Source organism: Peromyscus eremicus, chromosome 8a, assembly GCF_949786415.1.
Source record: "Peromyscus eremicus chromosome 8a, PerEre_H2_v1, whole genome shotgun sequence".
NCBI classification, from domain to species: Eukaryota; Metazoa; Chordata; class Mammalia; order Rodentia; family Cricetidae; genus Peromyscus; species Peromyscus eremicus.
This window is the reverse complement of record NC_081423.1, coordinates 79,697,322-79,716,835: the sequence shown is the minus strand read 5'-3', so window position 1 is coordinate 79,716,835 and position 19,514 is coordinate 79,697,322. Positions and strand designations below refer to the sequence as shown.

Sequence of the window (19,514 nt, the reverse complement as noted above, 5' to 3'; positions counted from 1 at the left end):
TTTCAGGTGGCAGGTTGACTCTCCCAGATTCGGGGCGCACAGAGACTTATTGGTCTCCACTGGGGGGGGGGGGCTTCAGTCCTCACCAAAAGCGAATTCGCGCTGTATTAGCCACGAGGGGGCGGGGCGAGGCGGGGCGGGGCCGAGGTGGCGGGGTGAGGGGACCCAAGGAGCTTCATAAAGCCACAGCCAAGGCCGCCGCGCCGCTAGTAACAGCGGTCCGCTGGAGAGGGAGCCCCGGGGCCGCTGCGCGTCTCCCCAACGCGCGCTCAGGGGCTAGGCGTCCCAGCCCGGGTTCGAGTGGCGTTCCACTCCTCCCCCGGACTCCACCCCCGACACCCCCCCCCCCCGTCTCCCCTGCCCCCATACCCTCTGGCCTCCTCGACGGCTGCGGGAAGGCGCCCAGCCCGCTGCGGATGGGCATCGTGGAGCCGGGCTGCGGAGACATGCTGACCGGCACCGAGCCGATGCCGAGTGACGAGGGCCGGGGGCCCGGAGCGGACCAGCAGCATCGCTTCTTCTATCCGGAGCCGGGCGCACAGGACCCGACCGATCGCCGTGCAGGTGGCAGCCTGGGGACGCCCTATTCTGGGGGCGCCCTGGTGCCTGCCGCCCCGGGCCGCTTCCTCGGCGCCTACGCCTACCCGCCCCGGGCCCAGGCGGCCGGCTTCCCTGGACCGGGCGAACCCTTCCCGCCGCCCGCGGGTGCCGAGGGCTACCCACCCGGGGATGGCTACGCGGCCCCGGACCCGCGTGCCGGGCTCTACCCAGGGCCGCGAGAGGACTACGCACTGCCCGCGGGGCTGGAGGTGTCGGGGAAGCTGAGAGTCGCGCTCAGCAACCACCTGTTGTGGTCCAAGTTCAACCAGCACCAGACAGAGATGATCATCACTAAGCAAGGACGGTGAGTGTGGCGCGCGCAGAGCGCTGCGAGCTTGCAGGGTGGAGCAGGCGGGGGTCTGGCCTCCGTGGCCCGCCGGAACAAGGACTTTCCTTTTTTTTTCCCCCCCAAATTCTGAAGCTGCATGTTTCTGAGTCTTCGTGTTCGCTGTCTGAGCTTCAGTCTTAGGAGACGAGAAAGCAGGATAGCAGTGAGGACGCCGCAACAGTCAGATCAAAAAAGGACAGAGCTGATGGTGTGGGCGCAATTAGAAGTTACTTTGGTGCAGAGGAAAGGGTGACTCTTGCTTCACCAAGAGTTGGCCGGAGGGTCCCAGACTTGCTCTCTGCCTGTGGTCGCAGAGGGGCAGCGAGTAAGAGAGAATTCTGGGCCTGACAGATCCTGGCCACCTCTCCGTCCCTGTGTATGGGGAACTGAAGGGTTGGGGGCAGAATCTTTTGGGATCTCGGTGTCTTCTTTGCGGGTGCTGTGCTCAGGGTAGCTTTGGTGTGTGGGGGGTGGCGGGACAGACTGGGATTTGGTGACATGGAAAAACGGTCGCCAAGTTTCTTTTCCGGTCTTACTTTGATATCATATGTCTGGAGAGAGAGAGAGAGAGAGAGAGAGAGAGAGAGAGAGAGAGAGAGAGAGAGAGAGAGAGAGAGAGAGAGAGAAGTGTGTGTGTGTGTGTGTGTGTGTGTGTGTGTGTGTGTGTGTGTTGTGTAGAGGTAGGGACAGTAAAAGTAAAACTTATGAAGGCACTGAGGCACTGAACAGGCCAAACTCAGAACCAGTCCCAGCTGGTGTCCAGTCCCGAACTGTGCCCTTTGAAGCTGGTCCCTAAAAATGTGCCCCGGTCCTAACCCAGCTATTCATCAGTCCAGCCTGGGAGAAGATGGAGGGTTCCCCTGGGCTGTTGCTAGTAGGAAGGTTTACAGCTCAGCCTGCTGCTTCCGGATGGAGTCTCTTTGCTGCAGAAAGAAAGAGAAACTTGAGTTTGTGAGGGGTCATTTAGCATGCAATACCTGAGTGGACCCTCTGTGTCTTCTGGGAAGAGGCAGTGGGGACCAGCCAGGGCTCTATATGTTCTTTGCCATGGGTTAGGATGTGGGGTGTCGGGATGGAGACTCAGGAAGTAATTGAGAGATTGAAAGGGTGGGGTTCTTGCTCAGTCCCAAAGTGGCATTACTAGAGTATATTCCCACCAGACGATGTCTGTAGCGGTGGAGGGACCTAGCTGCCAACTTCCACTGGTTTCAAGCTGCTGACTTGTTCTTTCTCCCTGGGATGAACCGAGGATAAACCATGTGTTTGTTTATGGCCCACCCTTCATCTCCAAGGCCTTCTGATAATTCTTCTCTGCTCCCCAGACCTGTCTCTGGGTGTCACCAGCACTGGCCGGGTTTCTAGTCCTAGAGTGTCTGAACTGGAAGGATGCAGACACTCCTGCCTCTCACTGCACAGACAGGGAAACAGGCCTAGAGACAGCGAGGGACTCTTCTGAGGTTCCGCAGCTGGTAAAGCTGGGACTAGGGCTCAGATGGTACCTGTCTACTCCTCTTTCTCCAGTCTCCCCAGCCACGAGTGGAAACAGCCACCCACACCGTCTGAAGGCCTTTTGTGGCGCACCCAGCGTGCTTTCATTATTTCACAGAGGGGTCAGGCAGGCCAGGCATTCTCCCCATTTCACAGTTACGAACACTGAGAGATGTAAGGATAACCAGTGGCTTACACTCTCACATAGCAGACTAGGTGGGGCCTCCAACTCTGCTTTGCGGTGTGTCAGGAGCAGGAGCCTTCTTGTCCTGGGGCCTGGCCAGGTCTTCCCAATGCACTGTCAGGCCTCAGCTTCTCCCGTCTGATGGGATGGGGTGGTCAGCATCAGCCAGAACTTAGTGATGGCTGGCCTGGGCTGGGGCCTGTCTGTCTGCGAGCTGTTAGGGGAGGCATTAGGAGAGGCACACTCTGACTGTCACTGTCTGGACTCCCATGGCCTCCTCCCCTGTGTGTTCCTACTGCAGAATTTTCACTGGACCACTTGGGATTTCTTCCTTTCCCTTCCCCTTTTTGTTTTAGGGCTGTGATTGGAACCCAGGACCTAGTGTACACTAGACATATTTTTTAGGACAGCTGTGGTAATAATGCACAGAGGGGTGATACCCATAACTGGAAACTAGCCTGTGCTACATAGTGAGGTGTTTTTTTTTTCTTCTCTTTCTTTCTCTCTGCTGTGTAGCAAAGGCTTCCTTTGAACTCCAGATCTTTTTATCTCTGCCTCCCCAGTGCTAGGATTATAGGTACGTGCCACCATGCCTGGTTGACATGCTGTCTCAAAGAACCAACATTAATTTACTTTTCTTTTCAATGCTAAAACTTTAGCCCAGGGCCTTGTGCAGGCTGTGCAGACACAGACACTCCAGTACTGAACCACAACCTTAACCAGCGGTTTATCATGACAAATCCCACTATAAAAAAGTAGAAAGCCAGGCATGGTGGAACATGCCTTTGATCCCAGCACTCGGGAGGCAGAGGCAGGCAGATCTCGGTAAGTTCGAGGCCAGCCTGGTCTACAGAATGAGATCCAGGACAGGTACCAAAACTACAGAGAAACCCTGTCTTGAAAAACAAAAACAAAAAAAAGGGGGGGGGGATAGGGGGGGGATTTAGGTCCGTGTTAGAGTGCTTACCTAGCAAGTGAAAGGCCCTGGGTTTGGTCCTAAGCTCCGAAAAAAGAAAAAAAAAAAAAAAGAAAAAGAAAAAGAAAAACAGCAACAACAACCCCCAAAAAAAGACCAAAAACAAACAAACAAACAAACCCCCCAAAGCAAAAACAAAATTAAAATTAAAAGTAGAAAAATGTAGCAGGCTTAGCTTAAAAAATGTTCAGTATTGGTCTGTTTATTCCCCCCTGTGGTTATTTTGTTTGTTTGATTGGTTTTGTTCAGTTTTTGAGAGAGGGTCTCACTTTGTAGACCAGGCTGGCCTCAGGCTCACAGAGATCTGCCTGCCCTGCCCGAGTGTTGCCATTAAAGGCATTCACCATGTTGTGGTTATCTTGAGATAGGATTTTGCCATGCAATCAAAATTAGCCTGAAATTGGTGATCTTCCTGCCTTGAATCTGTATGTTCCTCTGAAAGCAGATTTTTGTTGTTTGATTTAGTTGAGACGAGGTCTTACTTCATGTCATCCAGGCTGGCCTGAAATTCTCAATTCACCTTCTTCAGCCTCTCAAATGCTGGGATTACAAGTGTGCACTGCAACCATGCTTGGCTTGAAAATGGAACTTAAAAAAATAGTGGGCTGGCACAATGGCTCAGTGGGTAGAGACACTTACTGCCAAATCTGTCGACCTGAATTTGATTCCCAGGACCCACATGGTTGAAAGCTAGAACACCCTCTCACAAATTGTCCTCTGACCTCCAAACATGCACCGTGGCACATGGGTACTATACCACCACCATCTGCAAAAGGAAAAAAGAAAAAGAAAGAAAGAACAAAAAAAACCAAGGCTGGAGAGACTGTTTAGTGAGTGAAGTGTTTGCTTTATAAATATGGAAACCGGAGTTTGAGCCCCAGAACCCATGCTAAGAAAACATCAGTTAGGCATTGTGGTACAGGCCTTTAATCCCAGCACTTTTTTTTTTTTTTTTTTTTTTGGTTTTTCGAGACAGGGTTTCTCTGTGTAGCTTTGCGCCTTTCCTGGAACTCACTTGGTAGCCCAGGCTGGCCTCGAACTCACAGAGATCCGCCTGGCTCTGCCTCCCGAGTGCTGGGATTAAAGGCGTGCGCCACCACCGCCCGGCAATCCCAGCACTTTTGAGGCAGAGGTGGGCAGATCTCTGTGAGTTCGAGGCCAGCCTGGTCTACAGAGTGAGTTCCAGGATAGTGTGGGGTACACGGAGAAACTCTGTTTTGAAAACAAAAACTAGCCAATTAGCCAGGTGTAGTGGTGTTTGTAATCCCCAGGGCTTGCTGGCCAGGCAGCCTAGACTAATCAGAGAGCTCTAGGCCAGTGAAAAACCTTGTATTGAGATAAATAAGCAGGAGCCAAGTGTGATGGCATTTTTAATCCCAGCATTCGGGAGGCAGAGGCAGGTGGATCTCTGTGAGTTTGACGCCAACCTGGTCTACAGAGTGAGTTCCAGGACAGCCAGGGCTGTTAAACAGAGAAGCTGTCTTGAAAAACCAACCAACCAACCAACCAACCAACCAACTAACCAACCAACCAACCAACCAACCAGAGAAACCCTGTCTTGAAAAACCAAATAAGTAAATAAATAAATAAATAAATAAATGATAGTGCCTGAGGAATGGCACCCCAGGTTGTCCTCTGGCTCTGGCTTCTACATGGACATGCACATACATGCATACATGTACACACACACACAAACACACACACCAATAAATAAATAAACAAACAAATGAATAAACAAACAAACAAATAATAAAATACCATCAGCAAAACTGAAAAAGAAATCCCTAAATGCCTTCTGAGTGTTTCCTAAGAGTCAGTCTGCTTGCATCATGTGTGTGGCGGTCCTCACACTTTAGATCCAGGTCCCTGGTGGATGGGGACAGTGGCTGCTCTCCTTTGATGCCTCCCCTCAGATCAGGTTTCCAGGGGCTCCATCCTGGGAAGAAGACAGGACACACCACCGTGAAAACTCAGCCCTACCAAGCCCCACGGCCTCTGCTGTCTTCTCGGCTTGAGCTCCGGTGAGCAGGCCAGTCCATGGCTGTTTCCTTTTGCTGTAGAGTTTGGGGCTCAGGGCAGCTTCCTTTCTGTCCTCCTCCTTTGGCAGGCTGGCCTGTCCCTCTGTGGTTCCAATGACCTGCGAGTCACCACCACATCACCCACAGACCTTCTTTCTTTTTGAAAAATTCTTCCATCCCAGACCCACCCACAGCCCCTCAGCCTTTCCTCCTGGCTGACTCACCCGGTCCCTGGTCCTTCCTCTCCCACCCACCCTGGACCCACCTACTGGTGTGGCTCAGTAGCATTGTGGCATTAGATTATGAGTGGGGAGAGGTGGATGATGCCTGGTGTGATGAAGATGCAGGCACTCAAGTGGGGGCTCAGAGAGGAAAATGGAGAATAGCAAGCATTTGGGGCGGGCTAGAGAGAGAGCTCAGCAGTGAAGGAGCTTTCTGACCACCCTCATGGCCTGAGTTCAGATCCCTGGACCAACACGGAAGGAGAGCCCTGGCTCTTGCAGGTTGTCCTCTGATCTCTCCGTGCCCATGTGCACCCACAGACGTACACAAACCTACAAAATAAAAATAACAGAATGTAAGGCTTTTCTTTTTTCTTTGTTTTCTTTCTTTTTGTTTGTTTTTTCAAGACAGGGTTTCTCTGTGTAGCCCTGGCTGTCCTGGAACTCACTCTGTAGACCAGGCTGGCTTGAACTCAGAGATCCACCTGCCTCTGCCTCCTGAGTGCTGGGATTAAAGGCATGGGCCACCACCGCTAAAGGCAGTATTTTATTTTATTTTATTTTATTTTATTTTATTTTATTTATTTATTTATTTATTTATTTATTTATTTATTTATTTATTTATTTATTTTTGGTTTTTCGAGACAGGGTTTCTCTGTGTAGCTTTGCGCCTTTCCTGGAACTCACTTGGTAGCCCAGGCCGGCCTCGAACTCACAGAGATCCGCCTGGCTCTGCCTCCCGAGTGCTGGGATTAAAGGCGTGCGCCACCACCGCCCGGCTAAAGGCAGTATTTTAAAAAGACAAAAGAAGCCGGGTGGCGGTGGCACACGCCTTTAATCCCAGCACTCGGGAGGCAGAGCCAGGCGGATCTCTGTGAGTTCGAGGCCAGCCTGGTCTACAGAGTGAGATGCAGGACAGGCACCAAAACTACAGAGAAACCCTGTCTTGAAAAAAACAAAACAAAACAAAAAAAAAAAAAAAAAAAGAAAAGAAAAAGAAAAAAAAAAAGGAGACTCTGGGGTCCCTTTTGTGTATTTTTGGAGATGGAGCAACCTGGGAGTGCTGTCTACAGGCCGGGCCAGTGTTTCTGTGTGCAGTGTTGTTGTGAATGGGGTGGTAAATACAAACAGCTGATAGCAGATATTCTAGTAAGGGAGAGAGGCCGGGTCTCCGTGGGCGTGTGGGTGGGTATTAATTGCTGGTAATCCCCACTTTCTCTGAGTGTGATTGGTTGATTATTATAATTAAGATAACTTTGGGGAGAGCTGTTGTTAAGCATCTCAGTTTGCCGTAATGTGAAGCCAGGGCGGGAAAGCAATTTCGGCTTCGTGTTCGGCTTCATGTGAGGTCGCGCCACAGCCACCATTATTTTCCTTTCTCCGTATTCCCAACCTTCGCAACTTATAATTAATGTTTTAACTTAATATTTTACTTTTTAAATATCTATGTAATTTTTTTTTCTTTTTTCTTTTTTCTTTTTTTTTTTCAGAGCTGAGGACCGAACCCAGGGCCTTGTGCTTGCTAGGCAAGTGCTCTACCACTGAACTAAATCCCCAACCCCAATATCCATGTAATTTTTATGAGTGTGTGTGTGTGTGTGTGTGTGTGTGTGTATGTGAGTGAGTGTATGCATATATACTAACTACGTGTGTGAGGGAACCTATTGAGGTTGGAGGTCAGAGCTCCTGGAACTGGAATTACAGGCCGTTATGAGCTCATATAGAATCAAACCCAGGTCCCCTGCAAGAGCAGAAAGTATCCTTAACCACTGAGTCATCTCTCTAGCCTTTTACATGTATTATTATTATTATTATTATTATTATTATTATTATTATTTAATGATTATTTTGGGAGGGGGCTTGAGACAGGGTTTCTCTGTGTAATAGCCTTGGCTGTCCTGGACCTCAGTCTGTAGACCAGGCTGGCCTTGAACTCGCAGATCCAACTGATTCTGCCTCTGGACTACTGGGGATAAAGATGAGTGTCACCACCAGCCAGCCAGCTTTATTTTATTTTTGAGACAGAGGCTCACACTGTAGCTAGCCGGGAGCTCCCTGTGTCCAGGCTGCCCTGCCCTTGGACAGGCATAGTTTCTTCCTCAGCCTCCTAAGTTCTGGGATTATAGGTGGGAGCCATTATATCCCACTAACCTTTTAGGTTTTTTTCTTTTAGATTTATTTTATTTATGTGTTTTCCTGACATGTATGTATGTCTATGAGTCGTGTGCATGGCTGGTACCCTCAGATGTCAGAAAGAGGATATTGGAATGCTTGTGAGCCACCATGTGGGTGCTAGGAATTGAACCCTGGTCCTCTGCAAGAACAAGTGTTTTTAGCTGCTGAGACACCTCTCCAGTTCCTAAACTTTTATTGTTGGTGGGTGCGATATTGGACCCAGGGTCTCATGGGTGCTAGGCAAACACTCTTATGCTGAGTTACATTCCTAGCTCAACTTTTCAGATCTAAAACAAAACAAAAAACAAAAAACAAAAAACAAAACAAAACAAAAAACACTTATTTTAAAAATCTGGGCACACCCATGGTGCATGTATGTGATCACAGCACTCAGACACAGGAAGACTGTTAAGTTCAAAGCTAACCTGGGCTCCATACTGAGACCCTTTCTTAAAAAAATAAGCAAAATAGGCCTGGCCATGGTGGTGCACACCTTTAATCCCAGCACTCGGGAGGCAGAGGCAGGCGGATCTCTGTGAGTTCGAGGCCAGCCTGGGCTACAGAGTGAGTTCCAGGACAGGCACCAAAATTATACAGAGAAACCCTGTCTCTAAAAACCAAAAACCAAAAACCAAAGAAAAAAAAAAAGCAGAACAGTTTGTTTTTGTAACAAAATGTTCACAAAATGGATGATATCGAGCTAGCAAGATGATTCGGTGGATACAGCTGCTTGCTCCCAAGGCTGATGACCCGAGTTCCATACCTGAAACCCCCAGATGGTAAAAGGAGAGGACCAACTCCCACAAGTCATCTTCCCCAAGTGTGTCACGCCCTCTCTGTAAATAAGTAAAAAAAAAAATTAGTTTTAACTGTGTACCATCCAATGCTGAGGCAGCTACTGAAAAATTATCCTCTCAGAGACAACTACTGTTGTGACCTCAGAAAATATTTTGGCAGTGTCTTATACTTACAGAATGCAAAATGTTCTCAGGCATCCGGAGACCTCTTCCCCCTCCTCCCAAGTCTGGACTCATGGACTAGGAATCACACAGTCACTTGCAAATGGCCACACAGAAATGCAGAGCTGTTCTTCCTTACCTGCTCCGAGGAAGACATAGCCAGTCAGCCCTACAGAAAGTGGGTCGATGTCTGAAGGAGTCACTGTTTTGTTTTAGGAAGCAAGGTCTCACTGTGTAGCCTTGACTGGCTTGGAACTCACTCTGTCCCCAGCCATGTCCTACAACCCTCCAAATCATGTCTAGATGAGTTAGCCCTTGGAGCAGCAGAGAGTTATGGGGTCATGACTCTGTCCCCTGAAGGTGGTGTGGCAAGTAATTTTACAGAGGTCGATATGGTACCACATCCATTCCCACTACTGTTTTCTTCCCAGCAAAGGGATATGTAATCAGGAAGTTGTTTTGGGATTCTACTGTAGTGTTAGCCGTGTGTGTGTGTGTGTGTGTGTGTGTGTGTGTGTGTGTGTGTGTGTGTGTGTTTACATGTACAGGTGTGCACACCTGTGTGGAGGCCATTGGTTAACCTAGCAAGTCATTCCTCAGTCATCATCCTCTCTCTTTCCCTTCCTTCCTTCCTTCCCTCCCTCCCCCTCTCCCTCCCTCCTTCCTTCCTTCCTTCCTTCCTTCCTTCCTTCCTTCCTTCCTTCCTTTCTTGAAACAGAATCTCTCTATGTAGCCCTCGCTGTCCTGGAACTCTTTATGTAAACCAGGCTGGCCTCAAACTCACAATGATCCATCTGCCTCTGCCTCCCAAGTTCTGCGATTAAAGGCGTGTGCCACCACGTTTGGCTTATTATTTTTTTGAGACAGGGTCTTTCACTAGCCTAGAGTTCATCAAGTAGGCTAGACTGGCTGGCAAACCCCAAGAATCTAAATGTCTCTGCCTCCCCAGTCCTTGGATTATAGGCATATGCCACCATAGAAGGCTTCTCTTCCTCCTCTTCCTCCTTTTGTAACGTGGATGGTGAGAACTCAGGTCTTCATGATTGCGCAACATCTCACCGTCTTTTTAAGCAGAACTAAGACCTCCCATCTCCTTGGCTTCACCCACAGTCTTCCTGTGTGTCTTGTCACTCACTAGGAGGATAAGAACAGGACAGAGGGACAGAAAGACAGTAGCATAGGACATAGCATAGGACATCAACATCTATCTACAAGCCTCAGTGTCTTCCAGTTTAAAGTTTTGAGGAACATTTTATATCTCAAAGGACTGCTTGATGAACTGGCTAGTGTATAAATAGAGGATTGCTAAACATGTTCTGAGGCTGGGGGTGTGGCTTAGTGGTAGAGCATTTGCCTAGCATGCACAAGGCCCCAGATTCTATACTTAGCGCTACCAAAAAAGATATTCCTTTCTATTTCTTTAGAATAGGAAGTTGGAATGAGAACTGGTCACAATATGAGAAGCACTCCTTGAGTGCTGAGACTAAAGTTGTGCGCCACCCATGTCTGGCGTAGATAGTATGGATGTTATGTCAGCATATATGAGCGTGAACCATATGTATATGGATGTTATGTGCGCCACATGCATGCCTAATACCTGAGAGAGTATTGGATCCTCTGGAACTGGTCTTACAGGTGGCTGTGGGCCATCACGTGGGTGCTGAGAATTAAATCCAGGTTGCCTAGAGAAGCAGTTAGTGCTCTTTTTTGATGAGCCATCTCTCCAGCGCCCCCCCTCCCCTTTTAAGACAAGGTCTTTCTATGTAACTCTGGCTGTCCTGGAACTTGATATGTAGACTAGGCTGGCCTCAGACTCACAGAGATCCACTTGCCTCTGCCTTCAAAGTACTGAGATTAAAGTCGAGTGCTAAGCCAGGTGTGGCAGGTGGATCTTTGTGAGTCTGAGGCCAGCCCAGTCTACATAGCGAGTTCCAAGACAGCCAGAGGTACATAGTGAAACCCTGTTTCAAAAATAAAATAAAATAAAGATATGAGCCACTGCACCCTGCTCCCTATTTTTTAAAATTAATTAATTAAATTTTTGTTTTGTCTTTTGAGACAGGATTTCTCTGTGTACAGTCCTGGCTATCCTAGAACTCACTCTGTAGAACAGGCTAGCCTCAAACTCATTTATTGCTATTTATGTGTATGTGTGCTTTTGTGAGTTTATGTGCCATATGCATGTAGGCCATGGACTGGTGAATGCCCCGGAACTGGGATGGCAAACACTTGCGAACTGCCTGATGTGCTGCTGGGAACCAAGTCTGCATCCGCTGGAAGAGCAGGTGCTCTTAACCACTCTGAGCCATCTCTCCGGCTTTAGAGACTGTGATCTGAGTGACCTTACAATGAGTTAGTGAGAGAAATGGATTGAAAATTCCCCCCCCACCCTCGCTGCAGTTTTTTTCTTTTTTCTTTTTCTTTTCTTTCTTTCTTTCTTTTTTTTTTTTTTTTTTTTTGTTTTTTTTTGTTTTTCGAGACAGGGTTTCTCCGTGTAGTTTTGGTGCCTGTCCTGGATCTTACTCTGTAGACCAGGCTGCCTCAAACTTACAGAGATCCGCCTACCTCTGCCTCCCGAGTCCTGGGATTAAAGGCGTGTGCCACCACCACCTGGCCTCCCACAGTTTTTCAATACTTACCTCTTGGGCTAGATTTGTAGCTAAGTTGGTAGGATTCTTGTCTCGGATTCATTAAGTCTTGGATGGATTCCTAGCACTACACAAACTGGGTATAGTGGGTGCACACCTGTAACCCCAGCATTTTGGAAGTCGAAACAGGTAGACCAGAAGTTCAAAATCATCCTTCTCTATAATGTGAGTTCAAGGCTAGTCTAGTGTGTAGGTTTCTTGATTGAGAGACCAGTGCTTTCCTATCCTGTATGGCCCCCTGGGAGGAGGGATGTGGGAGTGAAAGGGACATCCAATGACGATTGCCACTGCTGTTCTGACAACCCTGCTCTGTCTGCTGGGGCGTGAAGAAGGAGCTCAGCCATTGGAACTGGTGGTGGCTCCGAGCCGGCCGCTTAAAGTGGATGGAAGAGACGGTGGTGGTATGGTTGAAGATCGGATGGTGGTGGTGACGGAAGGCCAGTGGTAGTGATGGCGGTGATGAAAGTCGCGATGCTGTGATGGCAGACAAAAGGCAGTGGCCATAGCTATGATGGAGACAGTGGGTGTGGTTGCTGGAGTGATGGCGGCGATGGCGGAGGTGGTGGCTGTAGTTACGGTGGCAATGGTGGCCATGGTTGCTGGAGTGATGGCGGCGATGGCGGAGGTGGTGGGGATGAGGTGATGGCTGGAGAGACAGCGGTTGTCATCGTGGAGAGGTAATGGTGACGAGGCTGATTGTGGAAGTGGTGATGTAGCAGCGCTGGAGGTTGTGATGGTGGAGATGGTGTAAGGTGATGGTGGAGATAGCGGTGAGGGTGATGGCGGTCGTGATAGTGGGGGTGGTGGTTGTAATGATCGCGATAGTAGGGGCAGTGCTGGTGGAAGTGGTGGGGAGGCCATTGCAAGAGAGGGCTTCCTTTTCCGACTCTTACTCCAGAGCGGTGGGGACAGTGCAGGATCCAGCGCACTAACTTCTCTTTTGCTGGGACCCAAGACTTTAAGCATAAGGACAATTAGAGCCTTCTGGACTCCTGGGGTGTTGCTGAGCTTCTGAAGACCCAGGCTTGGGGCAGGCCGTTCTGTAGATGTGGGGGACAGGGAGGGCCGGTCAGTGAGTATGGCGTCAGTGCACTGCACAGAGTGGAAGCGTCACCGTGGAGACGTGGAGCTGAGGCCCAGCCCTTCTGGGAACCATCTCTGGAGAGCTGGCGGGTGCCTTTGGCCCACACAGGAAGCATCTTGATGTTAGAGATGGTGGTTTCCAGATAAATATCTAGTCACTGATCTTTTGAGAGGAAAGCATTCTCAAGAGTCTACAGGGTGGGATGTACTCAGTGTTTGCTGGGCACACATCCACAGTCATCAGCCCTACAAAAAGATAGGCACTGATTTATAGTGTCTGCCGATTCCCAGGGTGTAAATGCGCTCACCGTGGTTGATTCCAAGCTACCAACATGACAGGGCTGAACACAGAGCAGGGGGAGACGCACACAGCTGTCTTTCCTCTGCTACCTCATACAACAGACACAAATAACCTCAAGCTCAGGCCACAGTACAACAAAGGCAGACGACGGAAGGAGACCCGAGGAGTGAACGCCGTGGCTTTTTAGAATGTGCGTAATTGTTAAGTTTGTACACTTTAAGTTTTGTTTTGTGTTTTTAAGACAAGGTTTTTCTGTGCAGCCCTGGCTGTCCTGGAACTCACTCTGTAGACCAAGCTGGCCTCCAACTCAGAGATCCTCCTGCCTCTGCTTCCTAAGTACTGGGATTAAAGGTGTGTGCCACCATACCCAGCTAGTACAATTTAATTTTTAAAAAGATTTATTTTTAATAATTTCTGTGTGTGCCTCTGTGTGTGTGTGTGTGTGTGTGTGTGTGTGTGCCTGCATGTGCCTGCATGTGCCTGCATGTGCCTCTGTGTGCCTGTGTGTGCTTCTGTGTGCGTCTATGTGTGTCTGTGCATGCAGGCGTCTGTGGAGGCCAGAGGCATTGGATCACCTTGGAGCTGGAGTTACAGGCCGTTGTGAGCCACTTGATGTGGATGCTGAGAACTGATGTCGGACCCTCTGGAAGAGCAGTATGTGCTCTTACCCGCTGAGTCATCTCTCTAGCCCTACAAACTAATTTTTGGTTCTATCTACATTTAACAACTGACAAGCTAACTTGGGGTGCGCTTGCCAGTTGGCTCTTGGACAGGTGGAGGCTGGCAGCAGCACACCGCGTGCACACCGGCGACTGGCGGCGGGGCTGATGGACCCTGGGGCTTCTCTGTTCCCCACAGGCGCATGTTCCCATTCCTCTCTTTTACTGTGGCTGGACTGGAGCCCACAAGCCATTACAGGATGTTTGTGGATGTGGTCTTGGTGGACCAGCACCACTGGCGGTACCAGAGTGGCAAGTGGGTGCAATGTGGCAAGGCGGAAGGTAGCATGCCAGGTACGACCCCCTTTCGGAGCGGTGGGCGTGCTTTTCCTCCCGGGCTGGGCGCCCCCTGGTGGATTGCTCAAGCTCTTGCCCCTGAGGCCAAAGACTGAGTTCTGTAGCCTATGCCCACCTCCACCTTCCTTTGGCTCGTCAAATCTTCTCTAACTTAGCAGAGGACAGTCTGCTCAGTCCTCTGCTCTCAGTGGCCCCGGCTCAGCCTGTCTGTCCCTCCCCTGCATCCTTCTCACCTTCCTGTCAGCACAAGCAAAATCCCACATCTCCAGGGGCTGTTCAAGGGCTACTTGGCAATAAGGTTAACTGTCCACAGGAAACCGTTTATACGTCCACCCAGACTCCCCCAACACCGGAGCCCACTGGATGCGCCAGGAAGTTTCGTTTGGAAAACTAAAGCTCACCAACAACAAGGGGGCTTCCAACAACGTGACCCAGGTAGGACTGTCAGCCCCACCTGCCCCTGAATCTGAGACCCTCTCCTCTGACACTTCCTACGACCCCTCTGTACTGTTGGAGTCCCCTCTCCTCTCCTCCCTCTCCTCCTCTCCCCTATGCTCCCCTCCCCTCCCCTCTCCTTCCCTCCCCTCTCCTCCCTCTCTTCTCCTCTCCTCCCCTCCCCTCTCCTTCCCTCCCCTCTCCTCCCTCTCCTCTCCTCCCCTCCTCTCCCCTCTCCTCTCCTCTCCTCTGCTCTCCTCCCCTCCCTTCCCCTCCCCTCCTCTCTCCTCCCCTCTCCTCTCCTCTCCTCTCCTCTCCTCCCCTCTCCTCCCCTCCCCTCCCCTCTCCTCTCCTCCCTCTCCTCTCCTCTCCTCCCCTCCCCTCCCCTCTCCTCTCCTCTGCTCTCCTCCCCTCCCTTCCCCTCCCCTCCCCTCTCCTCTCCTCTGCTCTCCTCTCCTCCCCTCCCCTCCCCTCCTCTCCCCTCCCCTCTCCTCTTCTCTCCTCTCCTCTGCTCTTCTCTCCTCCCTACACAGCCAAGGATGACCTTGAACTTCTGATCCTTCTGTCACTGGCTCCAGAGTGCTGAGATTTCAGGCATGTACCAACATGCCTGGTTTATGTGGTTCTGGATATGCACCCGGGGACTCGTGCGTGCTAGACAAGCATCCTACTAGTTGAGCTACTCTCCGCCCCATACCTTTGCCTCCTCTCCGAACTCTGGCTCTTTCCTATCCACCTTGGGAAGACAGTGGGACGGGAGGACACTGGATCTTTGGCAGGGCTTACTCTCGGGTCAGCACAGGCCAAACCAGCCTGGGGGGCTTTTTCACCAGATCATGATTTGTAACCTCGGTGGGTCCCAGTGTCCCAGCTAGTGGATACAAAGTATCCTCACATTGAACAGTCGAGGTTTTTTGTTTTGTTTTGTTTTGAACAGATTTATTGATTTTGTTGTGGGGGTGCACCAGTGCTATGCTGTGTTTGTGGAGGTCGGAGGACAACTTGCTGGGGTTGTCTGTTCTTCCATCACGTGGCTCCCAGGGATCAAAGTCAGGTTGCCGAGGTTGGCAGCAAGTGCCTTGGCCGGCCGAGCCACCCCTACAGCCTCAATCCTGGTTTTGTTGTTGTCTTTTCCCAAGACAGGGTTTCTCTGTGTAGCCCTGGCTGTCCTGGAACTCGCTCTGTAGACCAGGCTGGCCTCAAACTCAGAGATCCACCTGCCTCTGCCTCCTGAGTGCTGCAATTAAAGGCATGCACCACCACTGCCTGACACCCAATCCTGATTTTTAAATCTTGAGCTGGAAAGAGAGTTCAGTTGGTAAAGCATTTGCCTTGCAAAGACAAGGACCTAAGTCTCATCCCTAGAACCCAATCGTGTTAAACAAAGAAAAGAAAAGCTAGCTATAATGGCATGAACCAGTAATTTTAGCCCTGGGGAGGCAGAGACAGGTGGATCCCTAGGGCTCACTGGCCAGCCAGCCTCCTTGGTGAGTTCCAAGCCTGTGTGAGAGACCCTGTCTTTAAAAAAAATGGGTGGTGACTGAGGTTGTCCCCCAGCCTCCATCTGTACTTGCTTACACACAAGCACCCAGAGGCACGCATGTGCACATATGACCTCTAGCGCTAGTACCTTGGTCTCACCGACATGAAGGATCAAGAAAGTCACAAGAGGCTAGGATAGGTGCCCCAAAGAGAAGTTGCATGGTGCAGGATGGGTGAAGGCACAAGATGTCCTCAAGCATTTTTTCTAGTCCCACTGTAGGGCTAGTAGTCACTGGTGGGTGAATGGATCCAGTCCCGAGACCACAATGGGGTCAGGAGGAAACTTCCAGCTCCTTCCACCATCCTGACATCCCCTCACTCCCTCTCCAGATGATTGTCCTGCAGTCCCTCCATAAGTACCAGCCCCGGCTGCACATCGTGGAGGTCAATGAGGGAGAGCCAGAGGCTGTCTGCAATGCTTCTAATACACACATCTTTACTTTCCAAGAGACCCAGTTCATTGCAGTGACTGCTTACCAGAATGCCGAGGTGAGGGCTGGGGCAACAGGGGCCTGGGACAGGCATTTGCTAGGGGACCGTCACAGCCTTCTTGTCGGGGGGGGGGGGGTGGGGCGGGAGTCCCTGAGCCTCAGACTCAGGCAACTCTGTTTCCCTCTTCAGATCACTCAGCTGAAAATCGACAACAACCCCTTTGCCAAAGGATTCCGGGAGAACTTTGAGTCGTAAGTACACTGGATTCGACTCGCCTTCGGGCTCTCTGAGATGGGACTGTAGATCAGTGGCCAACGTGTCCTGTCTCTGCTTTGGGGGTCTGGGGCGCAGGCAGGCCAGGGAGGGAGGAACAGGAAAGGAAGAGATATGCCTGTGACTTGTGTTCTCATTTTCTGTTTGGTTTTGTTGTTGTTGTTGTTTTGTTTTTAGCATGTACACATCTGTTGACACCAGTGTCCCCTCTCCGCCTGGACCCAACTGTCAACTGCTTGGGGGAGACCCCTACTCACCTCTTCTATCCAACCAGTATCCGGTTCCCAGCCGTTTCTACCCCGACCTTCCCGGCCAGCCCAAGGATATGGTCTCACAGCCTTACTGGCTGGGGACACCTCGGGAACACAGTTATGAAGCCGAGTTCCGAGCAGTGAGCATGAAGCCCACATTCCTGCCCTCTGCCCCTGGACCCACCATGCCCTACTACCGCGGCCAAGAAGTCCTGGCACACGGAGCTGGCTGGCCTGTGGCCCCTCAGTACCCTCCCAAGATGAGCCCAGCGGGCTGGTTCCGCCCCATGCGAACTCTGCCCATGGACCCTGGCCTGGGCTCCTCAGACGGCCGGGGGCCAGAGGAACAGGGCTCCCCCTCGCTGTGGACTGAGGTCACCCCTCTCCGGCAGGAGCCCAGCGACTCAGGACTAGGCGAAGGAGAGTCTAAGAGGAGACGGATATCCCCCTATCCTTCCAGTGGTGACAGCCCTTCCCCTGCTGGGGCCCCTTCTCCTTTTGATAAGGAAACCGATGGCCACTTTTATAACTATTTTCCCAACTGAGAAGATACCACTGGGTTGGAGGGCGCCAACTAACTTAGAAAACAGACACGGGGCCCAGAAGCCCCGGGCCATCCCTTCCCCATGTAGTGATTGGTTGGGGAAGGACAGGTGCAAGAAGGATTCTGGGCTTCATGTGTTCCTTCCTGGCCCACAAGGAAATGTGACAGGAATGTCCCCTGCCCTTTCCTCTGCCCGAACTACAGTCACGTACCTGGTGCTGCTTCTGACCGATGGTTCCATGGAGAATGGAAAATGGACTCCAGAAAGTTTGGGCCCCAGAGGGACTTCATGGCTTCTGGTGGGAGGGTCGGGGAGAGGCCGGGACTGGAGACATTACCCCGTCCCCTGCAGAGCAACTTCGAACTGTTAGTTTCTCTCCTGTGTTCCGTGGATTTTTATAACAGCCAGCCAGCCAGGAACCGAGAGAGGACTCAGGTGACTTTGGGTGGACTGGGTCCACCTGCGAGGAGACAAGAGATTGGGTGCAGAGGAAGGGGTTGGAGGGGTGCACATTTCACCGAGAGAGGTCACTTTGAACTGGTGTGTACACACGCTTTTTCCTTTTTTATTTCTTCGGGATGGGGAGGCTATTTATTGTAGAGAGAGTGATGTCTGGATGTATTTCTTTTGTTTTCATCACTTTCTGAAAATAAACATGAAACTGGTGAGTCTGTCCTGCTTCTGTGGCTGGTGGGAGTGGGTGTGTGGATGGAGGTTTGCTGGTCCCTGGCTCGTGTTTTGGGGGATAACTGTTAGGAACCGAACATGACCTCACTTAGGGATAAACTAAGTTAGAGTATGTCTGCTCCTCAGCACTCTGGCTGATGGTTCATGCTGCCACGTGTGACCAAAGGTGTCTTGTGACCAAAGAGTCCCTCAGCCTGTGTTGCCTGCTCAGCACCTGGGAGAAGGCAGGGTGAGATCGAGGCTGAGGCTGGGCTGGGTGGGCTGGGAGCCCAGGAGAGAGAGGATTCTTGATATATCTTTGCATTTTTACACTCCCCATTTCTAGGTTTGTTCAAGTGTTAAAGGCATAAGTAGGAGCTAGTATGTGATGTTGCCATTCTTTCCAGGTCAAGATCAGCCAAACACTAGCAATTTCATATGAATCAACCTAGTACATGGGGAGGGCTTAGGATGAGCGCTTGACAAGGTCCTCCGAGTGAGAGCCGCCATCATGGGCTGGTGCACACGCACACACCCTCTCTCTTCCTCTTTTGCTTACTTACTTATGACAGGTTCTCACATTGCAACCCAGGATGGCTTCAAAGCTCATGGTGATCCTCCTGTCTCGTCCTCCCAAGTGCTAAGATTACAGACACAAACCACCAGGCCGAGCTTTCTAGCTCTGTTTCTTTGAAAAAAGAATTTGGACCAGGGAGTGAAAGTGCTAACTACTGACCTCCCACGCTTGACGCCCTGAACCTATGTCAAAGCTGCATCTGGTGGCGCACATCTGTGGTCCCAGTGCGCCTAGGAGATGGGGGTGGGGGTGGAGGGCAGACACAGGAGGATGTCTAGGCAGCTCACCAGATGACAAGCCATAAGTGTGAAGCATGGCAGGAGAAGGGATAGAGACCCAACCACGATATGGTAAGAAAAAGCCAATCTCAGAGGACTGTCCTGATTACCATGCACACACACACACACACACACACACACAGAGAGAGAGAGAGAGAGAGAGAGAGAGAGAGAGAGAGAGAGAGAGAGAGGGAGAGGGAGAGAACAAATATTTTTAGGTTCTTTTTTAAAGATTTATTTATTATTTATACAGTGTTCTATCTGCTTGTATGCCTACGCACCAGAAGAGGGCACCAGATCTCATTACAGATGGTTGTGAGCCACCATGTGGTTGCTGGGAATTGAACTCAGGATCTCTGGAGGAGCAGTCAGTGCTCTTAACCACTGAGCCATCTCTCAAGCCCTTTTGGGTTTTTGTTGTTGTTATTGTTGTTTTGTTTTGTTTTGTTTTGTTTTGAGACAGTGTCTCCGTTCTGGCTGGCCTGGAACTTGGTATGTAGACTAGGCTGGCCTCAAAC

General features: G+C 50.7%; 1 protein-coding gene across 1 annotated transcript; it reads left to right on the top strand.

Annotated features, from left to right (window-relative positions):
• Positions 1–416: 416 nt before the first annotated feature.
• Tbx21 (T-box transcription factor 21) lies at positions 417–18,044 on the top strand. The gene is made up of 6 exons (XM_059269650.1): positions 417–904; positions 13,840–13,994; positions 14,311–14,432; positions 16,305–16,463; positions 16,596–16,657; positions 16,857–18,044. Exons 1-6 carry the CDS (start codon positions 417–419, stop codon positions 17,473–17,475), a joined length of 1,605 nt encoding a protein of 534 aa, XP_059125633.1. The 3' UTR covers positions 17,476–18,044.
• The last annotated feature ends 1,470 nt before the right edge of the window (positions 18,045–19,514 follow it).